The 16,553-nt window shown below is 40.3% G+C and overlaps 2 protein-coding genes across 15 annotated transcripts in view; one reads left to right on the top strand and one right to left on the bottom strand.

Annotated features, from left to right (window-relative positions):
* Positions 1 to 1,475, bottom strand: part of LYRM4 (LYR motif containing 4) — a 90,115-nt gene extending 88,640 nt beyond the window's left edge. For 2 of the 3 annotated variants that reach the window (XR_012585612.1, XM_074576030.1), the window contains exon 1: positions 1,207 to 1,427. Coding sequence is in view for 2 of the 3 variants with exons in the window: in XM_074576030.1 (XP_074432131.1) it covers positions 1,207 to 1,292 (86 nt within the window). In the remaining variant the exon portion in view is untranslated. Of the gene's footprint in view, positions 1 to 1,206 lie in introns of all 3 variants that reach the window. The other variant, XM_074576029.1, reaches the window with a different exon arrangement.
* FARS2 (phenylalanyl-tRNA synthetase 2, mitochondrial) overlaps positions 1,350 to 16,553 on the top strand; it is a 253,942-nt gene continuing 238,738 nt past the window's right edge. For 4 of the 12 annotated variants that reach the window (XR_012585610.1, XR_012585609.1, XM_074576026.1 and 1 more), the window contains exons 1-2: positions 1,350 to 1,480; positions 7,915 to 8,001. The gene's annotated coding sequence lies outside the window, so the exon portion shown is untranslated. Of the gene's footprint in view, positions 1,834 to 2,031; positions 2,054 to 6,459; positions 6,595 to 7,270; positions 7,338 to 7,914; positions 8,002 to 16,553 lie in introns of those variants that run through there. The other 8 variants (XM_074576018.1, XM_074576025.1, XM_074576020.1 and 5 more) reach the window with 7 other exon arrangements.

Below are 16,553 nucleotides of genomic sequence, written 5' to 3'. Positions count from 1 at the left end.
ACAAACTCATTGCTGAAAACATGCCGTGACCCAGACAGGAGTTACATTCAACTGTTCACCAACTGCACATCTCACAGGCCTCAAGCCATCCCCATTACACACAATCCTCTTTGTTAGCCAGAATAATGGCAAGATGGGATATTCAAGACAGTGAAGAGCAGGGGGGAGCCTTGATAGCAGGGGACCTAAAGAAGGAGGAGGGGAATATGACACGCACACATGCTGCTGTGTGGGGCTAGCAATGAAGGTTTATTAGCTCCAGCTCAGTTTCAGCCCCACAGCCTTCCTTCTCAGGGCACTCCTTTATTTATTTATGGCTTATTCAAGGCAATATTTATGCCTTGAAGAGTGCAGAGCTCACCATGATTATGCAAGTTCAAAGGCTTCTGTTCCCAGTTCTTTCCAGGCTGGAGATGATTCACAGCAAAGGTAGCTCACATGTCTCTGCCCGAGGTCCAACTGAGCGGTAAATCAAACAAACTACCAGTGGGGTAATACAATTTTGCCAGTGCTGGTGGGGAGCATCCCCTGTGAACGCAGCTGATATCTAACGGAGACCAGGCCTATGCCCGTAGCAGGCAGGCAAACCCTTTGCCAAAAAACGGTGCATGTGTTTCACCAACAGCCAGCGGAGGCAGCCGGCCACCCTCTGCGGCTGGTCGAGCGAACCCTGCTCCCCACCCGCACACTGCACATGGCGCCGGGGTTTGGCAGGGAAGCCGCCAGCCTCCTCCAGCACAACCAGGGCTGCAACCCCAGCCCTCACCCGCCAGGAGAAGGGCAGCGTCCAGACCAGACCGAGCTCTTTCACGCTGTGACAATCTCTATCCTGTGCCTTCCACCTCCAACACGGACACCCCGGGGCCAGGCAGAGGGACCGGGGGCTGACCCTGCCCTGCGCCCCGAGTCGGGCCCGGGCCCCGGCAGGCCGTGGGGCCTGGCCTAGACCTCAGGCCCGCTCCCGCCCCCGCTCCCTCCCCCAGGGCACGGTTCGGCCTGGGCGGCCACTCGCTCCCCCGAGGACTCCCCGGACGTCACAGCTCCCCTGAGTCCGCCAGGAACGAGCCCCTGCGCGGCCCAGTCCCAAACAACGCCGGCATTTCCCCCCTAGCCTCCCTCCGTTACCCCCACGCCTTCGCGGGGAGAAGCGGGGCCGGGGTCGCTGCCCGCCCCCAGAACCCGTCCCCACCCGGGCCGGCAGCGCACCTGTAGTTGTAGCTGCTGAAGCACTGGCTCTCCCGCAGCAGGGCCCGGTACAGCCGCAGCACCTGGGCCCGGCTGGACGCTGCCATGTTGCCGATATCAGGCGGGGTCCTTCCCGCGGCGAGGCCCCTTTCTCCGCCCGCAGCGCCCGGGGCCGCGCCGGCCCCCGGAGCCGCCTCCCGCCACCCACGCCGGCCTCTCTGCGCGCCTCCGCGGCGGGCAGGCAGGGGCGGGGGCAGCTGCGGCGGCGGCAGGAGCGGGAAGGCACGGCCGGGCGGTGAGTGGCGGATCGGGGAAGGCAGCGGCCGCGGCTCGGCTCGACCCGGGCCCAGCGCAAGGCTGCGGCCCGAGGGCTCTTCCCCGGCTGAGGCAGCCCCGAGGGGCGGTGGGTGCCTTTCCGTGCGGAGGGCTCGGAGCGGGGAGCCGGGCCCTGGCCGGCGCCGCGGGTACGGTGGCTCCGCCGCGGTGCTCCTGCTTGAAGCCTCGGCCTGCCTTGAGGCGCTACCGCCGCTTCCCCGCCAGGGCTCTGCTCCGGCTCGCTCGGTGCGGCCTGAGCGCTGGCGGGGCGGGAGGAGAGGGGAGGGAAGGCCTAAGCGATGGGGAAAGGGAAACCAGCATTCGGATAAACTGGTGGGTGATAGTAGAGCATTCCTGTGTTTCATGGGTGCCTTGAACGGGGAGGTGGGTGCTGGCAAGGTGGGGTTGGTGTAGGGCCTGGGAAGGAGCAACAGGTGATGCGTGTTGGGTGATGGCCTTGCAGTCGCTCTCTTAAGTTTGCAGTGAGTGTTCATCTGTGTCTGGCTACCTGAGGTGCTGTGTGAGTTGTTTCTCTCTCAGTATCCTGTTTTACGTAAGTTGAATTCTGTTATTTAAACAAATTTGGCCTGTGTAGTTATAGTCCAGGTGCTGGTTAAGTTAAGTAGTGAAAGTCTCTGAAGGAGGTTAGCAAGGATTTCTTTGCCTCTGTACTCATATTTTCAATGGGAAACTCTGTTTCTGCAGCCCTGAGAAATGTCTACGTGTTTATCAGTGCTCTCCCCTCAGGTTCCCATTTGTGTAGGTTTTCAGAAAGGGGATAACTGTTGAACTCTGGGTGAATTTAATGTGTAGGCCCGTGCGTGTTGCAACTGGCCTTGAAGAGGGCAGTCCCCAGGGAGGAATTGGTGTGCACAGTGCCTCTATGTTGTACAGCCCACACACCTGCAGGTTACCAGAACCATTTAAAATGTAGGCCGTGCCTGTTTATTTGCTAAGTCTTGGATTTTATTCTTCTCTGCTGTGAGGCTGGCGCTCTTTTTCTACTTAAGCATCTCTTATTATTTATACTGGAAGCTTCCTAGTCTGTTTGTTGTTGGAAACAGAATTTACCTAGCATCCTCTTCTGCTGAAAGTTTTGCCACTCCAGAGTAAACTTGACTTTGTAACTTACAGATAGGGTGCCCCAGCTGTATTTAATGTGGATTTTTAAATAGTATCGAGAATATAATCTATTTATAATCATTATATGGTTCCTACAGAAGGCATGTTGTGTGTGTAGTAGATGTTTGTATACATTCTGTGTGTCTCTGGCAAAAGTGCTTCAATTGCTGCTGCTAATTGAACTTATATTTTATTGTATGTGCATTCTGAGTATTATTATTTGTGTCAGTTTTGTATGTGATGCAACTGACAGTTTATTGCACAGAACCAAAATAGTTCTATACTTCTCTGTGTAAATAATATAGACATGCATGGAGTTATTGCAAATTCATCTTTGCAAGTACGCTCTGTTTTAGCAGCCCTTTTAGGCTTCTGGCAACCAAGATTTTTCCATACATAGCAAATTTCTTGGACATTCTCTTTATCAAAAACAAAACTAGAAATGTTAGAGGAAATGTTGCATTTTTGTAGAAAAACATAAGCAACTGAGACGCTGTGGTAAGCATCATGCTATTGAGGCCTTCCCTTGAAAGTTACAAAACAGTGTGTTTTGGGCTAGCTTCTGGCATTTAGAAAATCCAAACAGGAAAATATAAAGCACGTATGCTCTTTACTTGTCTGTGGGACTAACCAAATTCTTCTTGTAGCCCAGGCCATGCTGTTGACACAGATTGCCGTGCCAGAAGTGGAGTTTGTCTGAGGTGCTGGTGCTCCCCTGTCTCTGTGGCTGTTGGTGGCTAGGGTGCTTAATACCCATTGAAGTAGAACTCTTGCTTTTTGTCTGCAGATTTATCACATTCCCTGAAAGCAACAGTGGCAACGCTGCCCTATGTTTTGATTGTGGGCTTCAGGCAGCTGGAGAGATACAAGTCCGTCATGTACAGAGCAAAACCTAGTTTTGAGAGTTTAGCAAAGTTTTGTAAAAACATTCTGTAGATGTGTGTGGCAATTATTACATCTAATTTCACAACAGCCCTCTTTGTTATTGTGAGAAATAAAGTTTTGATGCTACGGTCTTCAGCTCTAAAATATGAGAGTGTAATTGGGAAGAAGTTTTGTTTACAAGAACACTATTGATTTAATATTTGTAAAGTAATTATAAATGATTTTGAAATAGCCTCAGGTGCTAGTCCTGTTCCCGAATTTCCCAGACAGTTTTTGTGATTATTTTTTTTTAAGATAACCATATTTTTCTCTTAAAGAAGTGTGGAAACCTCATATGTGTAGTATAAGCAATAAGCACATGCAGTGTACTATCAAATGCAAAATAAACATACCAAAGGAAAAAAAATAATCTTTCCTCTTGTCTCCTTTCCTGGCTTAACCTTTATTACACTCAAGGAGAGAAGAACAATTTTTATCAGAAACTTCTTGTATTTGTACCGTTGGATTGGTGCTGTTGACTGAAAACATTAATTATTTTCTTGAGTATTTTATTACTGTGCTTTCTTGGAAGCAATGGATTATGATCTCAGAAGACCTGTCATTCTCCACTAAGTGGGCATTGCCTCTGCTGTGACTGGGGTACATATGTTTCTGCTAGCATTCTGTGTACGTGCATCCCTGCAAGCCTACAGAGAATTTGAAAGACATACACAGCCCAAATGACCGCTGTTGTGTCCCTGTGACACCGGAGCCTATGTACAGGGAAGTTGTAATGATTGCTTCATTAACTGCTGCCCCCTTCTCTAGGGGGAATCCACACCTGAATTTAATCTAGACACCAAGCCAGAACCAATCAAGACATGGATGGATGATTTTTTTTACCCCCAAACTTCTCTGTTTTAAAACTGAGTGCTGTTTTATTGTTACATTGTATGGGGATGGGACTAGAGACGTGTCTTCCTTAATTACACTGATATATACGATTGTTGCTGAAGGGGGTTGGTCGGCGTTCATTTGTACAGAAGTCTTTGCATTTGGCATTTGGTCTGAGGAAGGAAGGTATCCTGTGCCTTTCTGCAGCTCTTGGGATAAATAAGCACTTTGATATAATAGTATCAGTATCCGGAATAGTTGCTAATATTTTAAATATGCTGCTTCTCAAAAAAAAAGGGGGGAGAAGAATTTGCAGAGACTGTGGACTGGTGTGAAAGCAAACAGCTGTTGTATTCTCTGGTACGTATGGGACGTTTTGTTATAGGTTGCCAAATTGTTCCTTGTGGTACACTATTTCAGCTTTATGACATGGTACTCAACACTTTAAGAGAGCATGTGCATGTGCTTTCCTGTTACGCTGCTGTTTGTGCCCATTATTTTTCTTTGGGTGTCAGAATGATAATTGATTGTCATGATATTATCATCTCTTTTAATTATTGTTTTTCAGTTTGTGAAAACGTGCTAACTTTTCCCTGCTGTGGTGGTGTGGTTTCTCTCTTTTCTTCCCTGCTGTGTCATGCACAGTGAGATCCTATCCACTACTGAGTAGGACCTTTAAAATAAGGACTATAAATCACGAGAATTTTGCAATTTCAGTCACAAATGTAACAAACTATAACTTCACTGTTCCTTATAGTGAGTAAGATTTCCACAGTATCAAAAGGAGGCCTTGAATAACTTTGCTTTTTTAAAAAAACATGTATTTATTTGGTTGCCCTATAGAAAAAAACATTTTTAATCAGGAGGAGAAACTACTTCCATGTTTTAAATTCAGCTATGCTCCTAAATTATTTGTGCATTTTGGAAAATTCTATGTAAGAGTTCAGAGGGAAGGAAAAAATGGGACAAAACTCTTCTGTCAGTCACTTCTTGTGAGTTACCCGATCTCTTTCCGAACTGAATTTCAGGCTGTTATGTATTGTTTGAAGTAAGACTGTAAAAATAGTAATAATTGGATGCCCCCCCCGCCCCCAGTAGTGGGTTTTCTATTGTAATACTTGGTCGTGTAAGGGAATACCTGCTTACCACAGCTGCTAATCCTTTGCTGGTTCATGATCTCTTGTGCTGCAGGCATCGAACTGAAAGAAGCACTGAATTTTGTTTTCCTTGTTGGCCTCAGTTTTAATCTTCTAATTTCCTGTGCAGCACCGGAGGATTTCATAGGCATCATGTTGCCGGCTAATTACGTATCATGTTAAGCAGCTGGACAGTTCAGCAGTCGTGGGATAACGTCTGGATCAATGACATGCAATGTTGATATATACCATATTGATTTTGAAGGATGTTGATAGTGGATGTATGTTGGTAAAGTACTTTTAAATGCCTGAAATAAAAATGCTATAAAAATCCAGAATTAAAAGGATAATTTTGTGTTACAGCAGTAGGCAAGAGAACAACTAATAGGGGATTAAAATTATGCATTATGCTTCAATAGTTCAGTGTGTAATAGTTGCATCAAATGCAAATGACACTTCTAACCTTAATGCTGATGAAATCCAAGGTATTTTTTGAGGCAAGAACCCAACAAAAAACGAGTGTGTTTTTGCTCTGTGATTGTTCGTTGTACTGAAATCTTACTGAGAAACCTAATCACGAGAAGCAGGAAAGACAGGATTTGTTAAGTGTTCTCATCCATGACTTCGTCAATTCAGAAGTGCTTTCTTTGCTGCACTTTCCAGTGGTTTATATAATTTAGTTTTAAATAACTTCTCTTTCCGTGGGAAAAATATTCTACTTTATATTGTATCTTGCTGTTATAAGAAATGTTTTCTGATGCTTAGCCTATGCCACCCTCTTTTCTAAGTTCATCCCCCTCTTTCATTTACGCTCCTTAGAATTGTGCTGTGTAATTCCTTTCCCTCCTCTGTGATTTACGCTGTCATCATATTTCTCCATAGCTGTCATCCAGCCAGGCTAACTTATTTAGTTATTTTTGATATTTTTTTTCCTTTTTTCAAGGATGTTGAAATTTTTAGCTTGGGAAGCAAACTTTGCAGAAAACCAAGGACTAATACTGTATTTAAGAGCAACTGAGAATCTTTTTGTAGCCACCCCTGTATCTTTTTTGCTGACTGGTGATTTCCAGTTCACCAGGTTAGTAATAAATGGTACTGCCAAACTTTTTCGTTAAAGATCATGATTGCATCTAAGGTATCTTGCTAAAGTGAAGTTCATTCTTCTCTTGAATTTATTTTTGTCCTATGTGAATATGCATAAAAGCATGCGCACAGTCATGTGATGGTAAAGGTGAAGGTCAGGCTGTTCATCCAGGATTTTCCATGCTGCAGCGTTGGGGATTCATGCACAGCTAGCACAGTTCTGTAGGTTTCTTTTTTTTCTGGTTACCCAGTCCTGTGTCCCAGGTATGGGAAATCAAAGACAACCTGCTGCATAGGTGCATCTTGGTTCTTCTCCTGCTCCCTGCATTGTGGGCATGGGCCCTCTTGTTAGATGATACTGGGGGCTAGCTCCACTCAAGTCACAGGCTATTGCCTAAATCCTTCCCTGAAAATCCATTTCCCTAAGCTTTTTCTTATAAATACTTCTTGTCTGATTATTTCCTGTAAGCAATTCCTAGAGCAAAGTATCAGTGGGGTAGAAGTATCACGTTGCTATAAGGTAGAGTGGAGCTCATGTAAGGAAACATGTTATCCAAGGTAGAATAAAAGTGGAAAGTTCTTGCATGATATGTTGAAAATGTGTTATTCGGAAAGGTATGACTTCTGAGAATGGGACATGTGGAAGACACTAACATTTTTATTTTTTGTAGGGAAAGAAAGGTTAAGCAGAACTGTGGTTTACAATGGATGCGTAAAGCAACAAAGATTAAGTGGATTGTAAGCAAGCAAGCTATCTGTTTAGTTTTCTGGTGGTGTGATGAGGGGAGGGGAAATACAATTTTCCACTTGTAACGCGTTTTCACTTTATATGATGCTGTGCATTCATATGACTCTCTGTTCTGGTAGCTTGGACTTTTGGTCTAGTAGAAATCCAACAGTTTAAGTATGAAGCCGAAGCAAAGGAATTTAAACAGAATATTTCTGGAGCGAAAAGGGAAACTATGGGGCAACGTTTTAATTTAAAAGAGGAAAATAGCATACCTGCGTTACTAAATTGTAGTAATGGTGGAGTTTAATTTTGCAACTGAATTTTGCGTGGTCTTTGACACTTGTGATCTTTCACCTTCTGTTGCTATCATGTTTTATGTCCCTAGAGCTCTGATGGGCCAGCATTCATAATAGTGCATTAGGGACAAGTTTCTAAGTATCTCATGCTTCTGATGCATTTGTATGATAAGATGAATTGTCAGTATTTCCTACATGCCTTCACACTTATAGACAGAATGTTCTTTTAATTTTATTTCTGTTCCGGTTTTTTATATCTGAGGTGACTGTGCCAAAATTTGTCTTTCAGCCAGTCCCTGAAGAGAAGAAACAAAGCATTGATAGAAGCTAACATGCAAAAGAAGCAGGCCTGAGGAAAGATTATCTCTGGTTGCGGGTAAGTAATTACAAGTAAATTTAGCTTTCTGAATCTGTCTTTGACACCAGCACTGCCAGCCTTTTTAGAGAGTAACAAGTTTTTAGTCTTTCCCTATGTTAATTAATAATAATAAAGAAACGTTTCTTCATCTTCACCAACTGTTAGACAGGTATGCTAACTAGGTATGCTGGGTATCTACTTTGCTTTCCATATAGAATTCATGCATTTCCTCACTCTTACTACAAAAACAAAAAAACCCCCAAAGAGTCAAGATACAAAGATAGGTAGATAATAGCAATAGGTAGATAGGTAGAAGATGAAAAGATAGGTAGATAATAGCAATAGGTAGAAGATGATAATCTTCCTAATGACACATTCTGTCATCTTTATATTGAAGTATGTCTGTTTACATTGAATATAATCCCTTTGAAATCTGTCAACTACATGAGCAACAAGTTGCTGTTCAGTTTGAGAACAGGTGGCAGAATTAGGTTCTCCTTACTTTACAAACCACTTATAATTGATGCAACTTAGAATCCAGCATAGGATGCTCTGGTGAATGGCGAGTGACCTGAGTGAGCTTTTGGGAGTGGCAACGTTTATGGCCTTAGAAATGCTTCTATCCCAAATCCAGTCTGTTATGTTCCTGGCCTGGTAGCAGAACAGGCTAAAAGGAATGTGTGTCTGTGTCTCTTCATGACGTTTTCTGTCTTAGCTGAAAGTGGGGTTGAGGGTGGATTTAGTTGGGGATGCAGACTTATGAAATGGAGCTGCCAGCTTTCCTGTAGGGGTGGGTTTAACATCCTGCAGAAAGACAGGAAAGAGGAATTGGGGGAAGAAATAGCTTGAAGTACCATTCTGGCAAGATTTATGAGAGTTCATCTGTCTGTAGTCCTGAATTAAGTATCTCCCTGTTCTAGAAATTCTGTGATTAGCGTTTTCAGATGTGCTTCATAGCCTAAGATCAGTTTTGCCCAAGATGTGGTTGGTTTTGGTTTTTTTTGTTCCTGGCACTATACAAGTGTTGTTTCCTTTCATTTGTTTGTATGCAGGTGATTTTCATGATTGTTTAACTTCTGACTTTTTTGGAAATGATTCGTAGTCAAGTTTGTGTGCTGTATCTAAAATGGGGAAAAACAGATAAACAGAGCAAATTATCACCATCCTTGCAGTTTTTATGGTGCTTCTTTTAAAGTCGTTGTGTGTTTGATTTCAAAATTGGTTTGATGTTCAAAACCTTCACTGAGAGTGTTCTTATTTTGGGGAATATTAGTGTAATCTTATTTTCTTATTTATTTTGGCTGTAAACACTTTTTTTTTTTGCAACATTTGTTTCTACTTTGATTTTATTATACTAATTACCGGCATGGTGAAAAACTGTGTAGTGCATTACACCAGTTCTTGCCTTGTGAAGATAATGTTCTAAAATGGACAGATACGGTACTGCACATGTAAAATGACCAGATACTGAAGAGGTGATTAAATATCAGCTCTATATAGGTTTGTTGAACTTAGAAAAGCTATGTGCTTTTCATGGTGGCACACTAGCTTTGTCAAGTTTTATGGAAGGAAGTTGTTTTGAACAGATAGAGAGATGTTGCTTGATAAAGGTTAATTTTTTTCTTTTTCTGTTTTTCCTTCTGTCCCTCTCCCTGCACAGATTGTGTTTCTTATTCCCCAACCCTTCCACACCAATGTATCTCATTCTGATCCTGCCATTTTTTCACCGTTTTCTTGTGGTAGGTTATATTCTTAATATAATATTAATTCTATGAACTGAAATTCTGCTGGATAGATGAAGGCTTGAACTAAATATGTGGAAACACCGTGCTCATTTTAGTTTATTTTCTCAGTCTCTTTATGTTGTTTTTGGAATGATTTTGTTTATAAACACCATTTAAAGAACATTGCAGGTTCTACCAAATCCTATTTCCTCACCTGATACTAGTTCATTTGACCCCAGTGTCCCCTGACTGCTCTCATTCCAGATCCTGAGCGACAGAGCCTGCTGGGTCTGTGTGGAACTTGATCTTTCAGCATGTTGCAAATTGCAGTTCTACAAATGGTTTTAAAGAGAAAAATAAGAACAATTATGTTTTAATTTTGATTCTCTCAGTATGTAATGGATGTGGCACGAACTGAAGATTGTTTTGTCATATGTGACCTTGACCTATAATAACACTTTAATGTTTATTAATAATAAAGATTTGGTTCTTTCATATTATTGTTTTCTTTTTTCCCTAACTTGTATAGCTTCTTTCACCTAGTCAATGTGTATATCTTGGCTCAAAATGCAAAGTGAGGGGATGTTGTCTTTGTTATCTAAAGATTGGTCTAAGAAATACTTCTGTATGCCATAGTTTGATATGTGCATTCTGATCTCTGTCTACATTTTTTTTTTTTCTCCTGAGGCTTGCTTTGGAGGGAAGTGTGATTTTCAAGTATCTGACATAATTAAAATATATGGCTTTCTCGAGGCCTTTCAAACAAAGGTTTTCTTTTGTTCTCTGAGCTATGCTTTATCTGGAGTAAGTATATTAACATTAGAAAGCCTTTTAAGGAGATACTACCTCGTAGCGTTAAAGATAATAAAGCACAAAGCTGCTTGGGAGCCCATTATCCTGAGTTGCTGTAAGCCATGGACCCAAATATATCCTATTTTCTAGCATTAATGACAAATAAAAGTTAGCGATACTAGTCTTGTTCTCCCTACTGTAATAGTCGTAAACATTTTTATTTTTTTTTTTAATCCTGTGGTAACAGGACTGGATGGAGACATAATTTAAACCTATATTTTTAAGTCATACTTTCCTTGCTTTGCTTGCTACAGAATATCTTGGAACTAGTTCTTATTTAACGAGTTATAGGAGATGTCAACACCTCTTGAACATTGTAAAGGTAATAGTGTTCAGGTGTAATCAAATACAGTGCTACAAGGTGGGTGTGCCTGAATACATGTGAAAAAAATAATCCTAGTTGCAAACTTTAACAGAACCAGAGCACAGTTGTATCAGGAAATTAGGACAGGATTAAGCAAATCCATTTCAAAATTTGACTTATATTTATTTGAATAGACAGAAGTTTAAATGGAGGGATTTTATAATAAATTTTCTAATGAATATTTCTCAGCAGCATTATCTATAATTCAGTATCACTTATTACAGTTGAAGTATTTTTAAAGAAAAAGATTATGCTTTTTTACCCTTAGGCTTTAAACATATTCAATGCATTTCTTTAGCTACAGTTACAGAAAATGTTTCATAGTATAAGTAGAATATTTGCAAATCAGATTTTCTGTCTTTTGATAACCTGTATACATTCATAATTGTAGAATATGCAAAGTAAAATTGTTAAGCTTGTTTAATGGAGGTTGGCTAGGCAGTTAATTCTTGTGGATCTTCTTGAGTACACTTGTTTTCAAAAGAGTGCAGCGCAGCAATGTTTTGGAAGACTGATGAGGCAGCACAGACACTTGATAAAGTCATGTGAGATTTTGAAGAAATACATTATTCCATCACCTGTGGTAAATTTTAGTGCTCAACTCAAGGAAATAACACCAGAGTAGCTAATAAATAAATAAATAAATGGAGAGAGTAAATCAGTTTGCTAAAAACATTGGGGTAAAGGAAACCAAGCTGAAAGTGTTTAGCAGGCAATCTTACTTCATTTTTGGTTTACTGTCCGAAATTTGTATTGCTGTGAGACCAGCCGTATTGAGACAGATATTGTGATTGTGTGAGACTTGCTGGCAGAGCTGTCTGTATTGTTTGTGAATCCTGCTGTTTGAGAGCATCCAGCATTTTGTGTAGGTTAAATGGGTTGGAATGAACTGTGTCATTTAGAAACTTATGTGGTGGGTTGGTTTTTTTCATTTTACAGCATGCTGGTCAATACCACATTCTGTGTAGGCTAGCTGCTTTTTCTTATGCTTTTGTTTTATTTTTTTTTCCTGCTTATTAGTATCTGCAACCCATGTGCTTTGGGATCGAATGTAAATGATGATACAGAGTTTCTGAACAGATTTTGTTTGCTGTAACTTAGTGTGTGTATGTGGTTCCAGCATAAGACTTTGTGTTAATGGTTCTTGTGAGATGAACGGGTCTTCTGCGTCTAAACCCCATTAACACAACAGCCTAAATCACTAGCACATAAATAGAAGAATAAAAAAAAATAATCTGGTCATTGGTTTCTATTTCACTCAGTCAACAGAAAAGAGCTTCAGCAATAGGGAGTCATACCAAAGTGATAAAGACTTTTGCATTATCTAAAGAAAAAGCATAGGAGTAAGTAGAATTTACTACGGGTAAATGTAGGTTCCATTTACACGTTTCAGAGATAATGGTCCCTTATTAAGGAGAGTGAGCCAACAGCAGTATTTTAAAGTAGAAGAAAGTCTCTCAGGTGTTTTTCAAGAGCAATATTAGCGTCTGGGTAAATTTACAGGAATAATTTTTTACTCATTGTATCTTAAACTATAGTAGTCTATGTTATTCTGCAGCTATGTCTCTACTCAGTCAACAAAAAAGCCTGCTAGCGTCATTTTTAATTGGATGCCTAAAAGTGGTTCTGCAGAAATCTTCTCTGGCAGCGCAGAAGAAAGATGGTAGGAATTTCAGTCATTGTTTTCTGACACCTCTCTCTTTAGCGTTGGGCGGAGGTTGAATGAGAGTGGGCAAGCAGAGTGGGAGAGCTTTTCACATTCCAATTTTGGATTTCGGGGCTCGATGAGGGATGTTTTTGCACTGCATAGGAATAAAATCCTCCTGCTCTGACTCCCTGGTAACAAGGTTCCCAGTGGCGCTGCACAGCCCTCTGGGGCTTCTGCGTAAATACAGCAAAGGAGACCTGAGGTGTGGCAATAAAGGTTGTATTAACACCATTTCCTTTCCATTGTTTTTGTTGTAGTTCTTTAACATGAAATAAAGGAGGTGCTAAGAATAGACCTCTTTGGTTATACCTACAAAACTTTTTGACCTTGGGTGTGATGAATTTGATCAAAGAAAATGCCTCTTCCAACAGGGAATGCTTGAAATCTGTCTTACAGTAGGAGGGATGTGAGGTGGCCAACTATACAGCATTACATACCCAAGTTTTATTAGAACGATGTCTAAACACCATTTTTCATTTAAGCTTGTGTCCCTGTATAAATGGAATGTGAAGCTTTAGGCATAGACACTATTTCCCCTGTTGAAAGCTGACAACTTCCGTTTTCATTTAACTGACTCTTGATTCTGGAACATAAAAGATTATTTTTTATTATTTAATTTCCTATGCAATGCTCATTAGCTTTAAGACATTGTTTATGTGATGGCTAATAGTAGTGATGCATATATTAGATTCCCAAATAAAGATTTTACAGCAGCTCCTGTCCAGCTCTGCTTTAAACGAGTAAGAGCCTTTAGACTAATCTGAATGGACATCTGCTGAAACCTTGATTACAAAGAGACAGAACTGAGCATCTGTGCAGCACTGGGACTTGAGTTTTGAGGTGCCGAAATTAAATTCTCACTTCTAATACAAGCACTTAGTGAACAATAGAATGTGAAAAAGCATTGTTAACAAGAACTGAATCAAAGGCTATTCAGATAGGTTTCATAAATGTAATGTCCAGTTTACTGAAATTGTCCAACAATTGTGACATTGCATTTCAAATGTAATTAAAAATAGATTGTTATTTGATCTGAACATTCATTCTTTATTTCTTTGACTTTAGATGACTTTAGTTGATATTTCTGTTTATCTTAGGAAGCATTTTAAATTTAGTGCTCTATTTCCAGTACATTGGACTGACATTTTCCATGCTCACATATGGTAATATATTGCTGCAATGGTGAACAATGTGACACATAAATAAATATACAGTGGGGGTAAACCTATATGTGAAAGAAATAGTTGAAATCTTTTAAAGCTATTGATGTAACAATAATAGTTGTAGTCTGTTTTCCTTCAAAACCCAGAGTAACCTCTAATATAGCTTTATGGAAAAGATTACTTAATTGTATGTAATGTAGTCAACTGTCAAATAATTAATTTAAAATTCAGATCTGAGGGGTGATATAAAATCTGTAGACTGATATGGAGTCCTCTTCACTTTCACACTGTTGGAGTGCTTTTGATAAAGAAGAAAGAGGATGGAGTAGCAGCTAGCTGTCTGGAACTGATCCACAGCTCATTGAATTAAATGGGAATTTTTTTCATTAACTTTGATCATCCTTGGATTGAACCTGTATGCATTTGATTTAATTAGTAGCAAGTTTGGGAAGCGCTGGTATGTTGCTGTTTCTAGTGTTTTACCTATGGAGATGGTAATTACATAACCCAATATATTTGGATATCTATGGTACGGCAAGTGCAGAAGTACCCACAGTTGGCTTTTCATGCTGGACCTTCATTTAAAAGCTAGACAATTTCCTGCTAAACCTCTTTTTCTTTCTTGCTAGTTATAACATCATATCTGATCATATTACATTGCACATAGAACAGATCTAGTTCTATGTCAATGAAAATCTTTTATACTGAAAACAGGAACAGATTGTAACTTTATTGTGTAACTAATTTTTAATGATATCCAAAAAAACCCCTTTAAGTTATGTTTAACATTAAGGGGTAAAAATGCAAACTTTTGGTATGTTATCTTCGCCTGAGAGCAAAAAGGAGGTTCTCTAATGTCAAATGTTCAATAAAGTATGTTTTCATCATGGATAATGTTGAAGGTATCTCTAATAATGCTGCCTCTTTTTTTTTTTTTAATTATTTTTAAATTGTGTAAAGTGGTGTAGCTTCATGTTGGGAGGTGCCTTTACATTTTATGTGAGTTTGAAGGGCAACCAGAGGAAACTTCTCTGCATAAAGCCAAGTTTGCAGCAGGTTTGTAGGCAAAGTCAGTCGTGGTTCAGAATGGCCAAATGTCTCATCTGAGCATTCGAAATGTTTTTACCCTCAACCGGATTTCTATCACGTTAATCCAAGCTGTGTTGTACTTTATTAGGTGAGCTGTCCCAATGCCTTAGCTGTGGCAATTCATGAAGTTAAGATGCTGTTTAAGGTGAGCAAAGAAGGGTTGTGGGAGCTGGCTGTGTGTATTGACACTGAACGCAGGGATTCCATGTAGATGTGTCGCGTGTTTACTTTGCAAATATTGGCAGACCCTGTTGTAAGTCTGAGCGATTTACAGCCTAAGAGTTTGAAAGCTACCAGGCTTCTTATCTGTTAGTAGCATAAATAGGAATAGTAGGTATAAATGCCAAGGTAGAAAGTGGGGTGTTAGCTTATAAGCCTTTCTCAATTTAGCAGTCACGTAACTAGCCATAAACCTTTCACTGGGTTTGCTTCTATGTTTTATAGTTTGCACCCAATTTTTAGCACAATATATAGGGATTCTCTAAGGTGTCCATTGTGTACCTGTCAGTGAAAACTAACCTACAAAAAATTAAGTCTATGTCAGTCAAAAAATACTAAAAGGAATCTTGATCCCCCCCCCCCCAGGGGCATTTAAGAGTTACTGAAGCAACATTAAATATTATTCTGACAAGATGTTGAGGTTTTAGGTGGTATTTTCTCTGGTGCTTTACAAGAAAAAAAGCTGCCATAGCGACTGCAGCATAGCAGAGAACATATGCTGCTTTTGAGGCATATATTACCTTATTAAATAAGCACAACATATGCTCAGGCCATGCTGATGTGTGATTGTGTATCACCTGCAATGATTTTGGGGGACATGTATTACAAGAATATCTCTGTATACTTTAGGGAGTGATCCAGACCTCGGAAAAGGAATGGAGTAAGTGATCAAAGTAGTTATTTTTTTTGTCTGTAGCTGCTGATTGATGAGCTTATATTGCTACTCTTGCATTTGAGAAGGGACCTAGGTAAGCAAATGATTTTTCTCGCTTGCCTTTGTTTCTCAAAAAATTAGTAAGTTCTTTTAGAAGAACTATATTTTTAAGGTACAAATCAGAGAAACGGGAGAATGAAAATGTATACGTGGTCTACTTTTTTGGTGTCAAGCAGGAATAAAAGCAGAAAAATATTGTTTAATATATTATTTAATGTATTGTGATGCAAGATATCATATCTTTCTTGTTATATGCCTTGAAAGAGCATAGGTAAATGATAAGGGTATTATTGCACAAGTTGGGAGAACTTCTTTTGCTCTGTCACAAACCTGCTGTTTGACTGCCACAAAATTTTCAAGGATAGAATTAGAGAATAGTTATCTGAACTCTAGGAATTGGGTTTTGGTTTCTTGTGTTAGAATATATCAGTTCATCAACTTCTCTGGCTCTGATGTAGCTTATAGTTTCTCTGTAGTCTACTGTTTCAAAAAATTATCATCATTGCTGTCATACCTTGCAATACCTTTGAAAAAGCAGAGACTCTTGTTTTTCTGCCCAGGATCACCCACAGAGAAACGTGCGGTTTGTGTTGCACAGCCCCTCTGTGCATGTATGGTTTGACTCTACAAAGTCTCTCTAGTAATCCCTGTCCATCTACAGCGAAATGCAACGTCACCTTGTTTCAGATTTCCGCATGTTAATCAATCTGTTCACACTTAAACGTGCTGCAGCCTG

This window comes from Larus michahellis, chromosome 2 (genome assembly GCF_964199755.1).
Source record: "Larus michahellis chromosome 2, bLarMic1.1, whole genome shotgun sequence".
Lineage (NCBI taxonomy): Eukaryota > Metazoa > Chordata > Aves > Charadriiformes > Laridae > Larus > Larus michahellis.
This window is presented reverse-complemented; position numbering and strand designations above follow the sequence as displayed.